General features: G+C 38.8%; 1 protein-coding gene across 7 annotated transcripts in view; it reads left to right on the top strand.

Annotated features, from left to right (window-relative positions):
* The window catches only part of FGFR3 (fibroblast growth factor receptor 3), a 295198-nt gene that overhangs the window by 268242 nt on the left and 20956 nt on the right, over nt 1-6000 (top strand). For all 7 annotated transcript variants that reach the window (XM_044062303.1, XM_044062298.1, XM_044062297.1 and 4 more), the window contains one exon: nt 2161-2231. In XM_044062303.1, coding sequence (XP_043918238.1) covers nt 2161-2231 — 71 coding nt within the window. The remainder of the gene's footprint in view (nt 1-2160; nt 2232-6000) is intronic.

The raw sequence follows: 6000 nt of genomic DNA, 5'->3' as shown, positions 1-6000 counted from the left end.
TCCAGAACAATATGCTCTTATTGCTTTTTCCACAGATTACTGGCATAAGGGTTAAGTGGCCATATCCTCTATATTTCCCAGACATGCTGCAAATGTTTATGGAGGGGTGAAATCCTTTTGAGGCTTTTTGAATATTACAGGTTATTAGGTTTATAGGTAAGTACTAGGCTAGCTGCCCTTGCGAGCCATTTTAAGCCTAGCCAGCTTCCCTTTTTGTGCTCGAATTAACCTACCCCATTTGGTTAGAGACTAGCCTTACCCATCCCATGGTCTATAAGTATATATTACCCCAAGAGAGAATAACTGGGATCATACCATAGATAACGTGAGGGTATCCATGCATGGGATAAAGCATTTAGCAGTTGCCCCTGCCCATTAGTAGTACGGGGCAGTTCTTAGGTAAACATTTTGTTTCCCATCCACAGATCCAAGTTGTACTTGAATATAGATAGGGATGAGCTTTGTTTTATGTGGATGAGAATCCTTTCCAGAGCAGTGGTGTCCTCTGCAAGATATACTGTCCCTCCTAACTATTCCGTCGATGTTGCAGAAGAGGATTAGATCCATGGACTGATGTGCAGTAAATCCATCAGTATTGCCTCTTCCAGCTTTAATCTGTGGTGTTTTACTGTTGTAGCCTTAGACAGTGGGATTTAATTAGGAAACAGACATACAAAATACAGCTCCTCAGTGTTACGTAGCACTGACCACTTTAGATATGCAAAATTTTAACTATTCCAATTTCTTAGCACTTAGTAATACATAATTATCAACCAGACTATTTCAAGACACACTGGAACAGGCATGCTGTATTATTTTTCTGTAACTCCTGCTTGTCCCTTAGTTTTAACTTTATGAGGAACATTCAAACTGAAAATAAATAAATATCACTGCAGATTCTGGTTTTGGGCTTACTTCATAGTTCTATGTATAACTGACATTGTAGTAAGCAGAAAATGTGTACTGCAACAAGCTGCAGGCATACATCTCAACTTCTGAGACCAAGAAATCTGGACAAAACTATAAATGAAAGTGGGACAATTTTAAATATTGCTCATACAAACTTAGGAAGTTGATAGAATAACAGGCTTTGCATTAGCATGAATTTTCTGAAGGGTATGAAGTCTGAAAGTCAAATGTCTGTCATTATATTCTAACTTAAATCTTTAATGATTTGCCACTAATTTGCCAGAAAACCACAATTTTATAAAAAAAAAAGGACCAAAAATATGAGGCAAAAATCCAAACATTCTGCAAAAATCTGTACAGTTGAGATGTATGACCACAGGGCCTTTATTTGGCCAGTATGCCAGACATAGCTACATCTGGCTGATAAGGACTTTAGGCCTGCTCATTCTTTTCTGTTTTTATATTTTCATATTTTATGACATGTTCTTGTGTTGTTTTGTCCACACTATGCTTTGGTTACCTGCATATCCTCCATACAGGTATTCATTCTTAGATGTGTTTGCGGCCAGTGCTTCTGGTGAAAGTGCACACCAGGCATCCAACACCTTTTGTATAATAAATTGCTTCTTTTCTTATCCCATACTGTACCTAATGCCTGCTGTTTCATTTTTGTCAGTGTCCATGAAGAATTTAAGAGTTCTTTATTTATTAAACTAAAGTAGTTAGCAAGGTAACAAAGCCCACAGAACCACATGTAAGCCATATTTGTACCCTTCCATGCTAATTAAACCTGAATTAAACTCTGCTGTTTATTGTGTTTTTCATGACAGAATTGCAGCCATATAAAAGTAAATACCATTAGACACAATGATATGTGATGGCAACTTTAGAGAATATGGCAGTTTACAAAAGTACTTTAGTTGTGTAATTCAGATCAGTTTTAGGGTTCCTGTTAATATTCTTATTGTTTAGTGGACAGAATTTGTCGGACTATTTAGTGCTTTCATAGCTCCAAGTGCAACATGCACATTTACATTCCTGGTTTAAATTTGATGCAACAAAGTTTCTTTCAGAAACCCATGAGTTGGGGTTTAAAAGTGATCATCACACAGCCAGACTAAGCTGCTGCTGCCCAGGGGGTAGACATGCCCATTTGCTTTGGAGTGAACTGTTCAAAAAAGGATTAGAATGGTGGATCCCACTGGTGCCTTTGTGGTTGACTGACTATCTCTTCTCTTTGTCTAACTGCAGGGTCGACTGCCTGTGAAATGGATGGCTCCAGAGGCATTGTTTGATCGGGTGTACACTCATCAGAGTGATGTGTAAGTGTCAGCAGAAAACAGAAGAAGATAAAACAAATTATAGTCGCCAGTTTAGTACTAACTCTAACCTGTACGTAATCTAGAAAACTACTCCACCGTATACGCTGTACAATGCGGTATGACTTTTGTTTTTGATTATTTGGCTGCTCCTAAAAAATGTGGAATATTTCAACAACAGCATGTTTGTAGAAGTGTAATCTCTGTTGAATGGAATAGTTTGATGTATGTATGGCCTTTCTAAAGTAAGCTGTCAAATTAGCAGCATGACCTGGAATGAACTATCTGCAATTACATTGCAGAAAAATTGCTGTGGTTGACAGTGAGGTTTGTGCAGTAGGAATGTACTAGCTCAGTAAGTAAGACAAGTAAGCCTTTGGGTAGCAGTAACACGCTACATAAAACATGCCAATATTAGTACATTACTGAACCTTTAGTGATCGGCAGTGTCACCGTTTTCTTCTTACAATACATGCCCAGTAGTGGTTTGTCTTCTACTGGGGAGCAGGAAACTGCAGTTAAATCCAGGTTACCTACAGATGGATGAAAATTGAAATCTCAAGCAACATTTGCCCAAAATTCAACCCAACAAGGATCAGCGCTCTTCCACAGAAAATCACTGTCTTTGAGTTATACCCTTTTTGAGATGCCCTTTTTGGGGAAATTCCCTCTATCCTTGCGTTGGTGCCACCATGGAGTTTACACACACACACACACACACACACACACACACACACACACACACACACACACATGGATCTATTTAAATCTATCAAATAATACTTTTGTCAACATGCATAATGTTGACCCAAGTTGATCAACATTATGCATGTTGACACTCCATTACGTACACACCAAGAATGAATTCTCCGGGCATGCAAAACCTAAAAAAAAAAGAAAAGACAACAGAAGCCATCTTTTTTGCAGGCTGCACCCCCACACCCATTGCTAATTATATATTCTAATTCCTAGATCATACAATCCCAGGGAAAAGGGTGTATTCCCCCACACATGTGTCGACCATCTGTTTAGTCAACCAACTGAGTTGATTAAATAGATATCAACCAAAGTGCCATTTGACAAAGTTCATGCAACCCGTATATACAAACATATATATGCACGTGTGTGTGTGAGTGTGTGTGTATAAAGTTCACAGGGTGTGGGTCATGGTGCAGTGGGGGCTTTTCCCCTGCAAAGACACTTAAAAAAGTTCATTTTTTTCCTCTAGGGAATGCTGTTTAACATTGTTCACACATAGTGGAAGCATTAAGTCCATTCCTAGACAATGTTGTAAGCACCTCTGTAGGTATAAAACTAAAGGCTGCATGCACTTCTGCAGGTCATAGAAGTAAGAATGAGGCACCTTGGGACTATTCTATCATGCTCATTAAACTTCTTGGTTTGAAGCCTTTGTTTTGGAAAATACAGCACTGTAACCAATTTGGAAACTAGAAACTGACTGCAGGAATTTAGGAACAGATGAACTGTGTTTTCAGAGCTGCTTACACAGTAAATTTCTAAGATTTGGAACTGTAGTATCAACAGTCACAAAAAAGTGATCTAAATGTTGTATTTCAAAAGCTTGGATAACATAGATTGGACGGACAGAATTATCTGTCCATTCTTTAGAGTTCCATGAAGTGACTTATTGTGCTGTTAACTGTCATCAGAACAAAGGCAACTGCTGTTTGCAGTGTCTGGTGTTAAGAAACAGAAAACTGTATCTTCAGTCTGGCCAGAATAAACAAGTCAGTTTGATCGTCAGATTCAGTTTCCCAAGTTATTGCTCATGTGTATTCACACAAGCAGAATTTTCTTCTACCTGTTGAACCTTTTTTTTCCTCTTACTTTCAACCCATGATAGAATTTGAAAGTTGTTAAAGGATCACATCTTAAGGACATTCTGAGACGATATATTTCCATTCCTGTTACTAGATTAACATGTCTGCCTTCAGAGCAGACAGCAGTTTGGCTGGCAGTTAGTGGCTGTGTGTGTGTGTGTGTGTGTGTGTGTGTGTGTGTGTGTGTGTGTGTGTGTGTGTGTGTGTGTGTGTGTGTGTGTGTGTGTGTGTGTAATTTAAGATTTCTTAATAGATTCTTTTAGCAGTCTGTATTTGCAGTAAAATAACTTGCAGCGTTTGTGAAAGGCCACCATGAGAGGTTATAGTTCTTGTAAAATTGGGTGGTTTGGTGCCAGGCTACTGGGAAAAGTTTTCTGGAAATAGAATCAGTGAATGTAGACAGCCACATTTGAAAAATATAGGCCTGCATCTCTTCACATGAGGTGTAAGCAGAACGAACGCTTTTATTCTTGTTTGCGGTCTAATACAATCAGATGTATTTGCTGCAGTTGCTTCTTTCGCAGCAGATTTATTAGTAGAACGTTGCCATTACTGCATTTGTTATGTATGAGAAACATTTAAAGTGACATCGTTGTACATGCCTTATGTATATGAATCTGATCATAGGTGGTAAAAATGAAAAGGGTGATCTAATAATAGGTATAACAATTTGCTGTCTCTAGTCCAGTTTACAGTACTACACTGCTCATGTACAGGTGTGTAGACACTCTAGGATGGTTACATAGCATGTCAGTGCAAGCTTGCATCTGTTTTCTTAGCAGTAGCAGTATTTTTGCCATGGTATGGATTATATTTCCCATAATTCTTTAAACTCATTGGCTGTACAGGCGTATACTTTTACTTAATATTTCTGTCTTCCTTCCACCATGTGCTGCTGCTTTAGACTTGTGTGACTATTGAAGTACATTACCAGGGTGAGTCAGTATGGAAGTGTTGAGAGGAAGGGGGCTGACCTCCCCAAATCTTGTATAGTTTCAAATCTTATTCTGATTGTCTTAAAAGGTTGCAAAGTTTACTCTGTAAATGGCCCTGACAAAAGTCAGTTACATCTGTCTGCATCTACTGGTGGCTGAGCAGGTTCCTGTTCTCTAGGAAATATCACCTTACCTCCCTTGTCACACTTTTACCCCCCCTTCAGCCTGTGGTTAGAACTCACAGGTTAGCATCTCTGCAAGGGAGCATATGCAGCTTGGTAGGTCATTTACTTACTTCCCTTGTTATATGGCAACAGTACCACCAGGTGTCAGTGTGGTGACAGCCATACATTGAACATGGCCACATAACCTTAGACTGGGCTGCCAGTATTTACCCATCCCTTTCAAAGCCTGTAGGAAGGCAAGGTTTCTGAGTGTTCCAGAGTGTGAGTGAATTAGCAGTTATTCTGTGACTTTACCATTGGGATAGTCATTCTCATTCCTGATACTTTACTGCTAGCCTTACTGGCTTAATATTGTTTTTTTAAATGTTAATAATTCTGCTTTAGGTCCTTCCTGAGCTGGCATTTGTAACCCTCTTGTCAGTTACTTTCCCGAATTTTGCATTTTTTTAATGAGGTGAGTGGAACAGCAGTGCAGCACATGAAATATTTTTAATGGTGTTTTTAAATCTTTATTAACCTACTAAACAGCCACCATGGAACCTGATCAGTAAACTTTAAGTTCACAGCAGTGGTTCATATGTATCAACAAAAGTGAGAGACAGGCAACAGCATACACTTGGTTTAGTTAAGTGTAATACTGGATGTGAGCATATTTGTCTGGGAAGTATACAGACACACACAAGCTGCTTCAATTATATCAATCATTAATCTGTTGTTTGTGTTATTAATCCGTAGTTTTGTTAAGAGTATTCTTTTTGCACATTTGAAACTTTTAGAGAGGTGCTGAGTGCACAAGTTCCTGCCAGTGAGA

This window comes from Protopterus annectens, chromosome 2.part1, assembly GCF_019279795.1.
Source record: "Protopterus annectens isolate FY-2018-M chromosome 2.part1, PAN1.0, whole genome shotgun sequence".
Lineage (NCBI taxonomy): Eukaryota > Metazoa > Chordata > Ceratodontiformes > Protopteridae > Protopterus > Protopterus annectens.
Note: the sequence above shows the minus strand (reverse complement) of the source record. Positions and strands in the feature narration are given on the sequence as shown.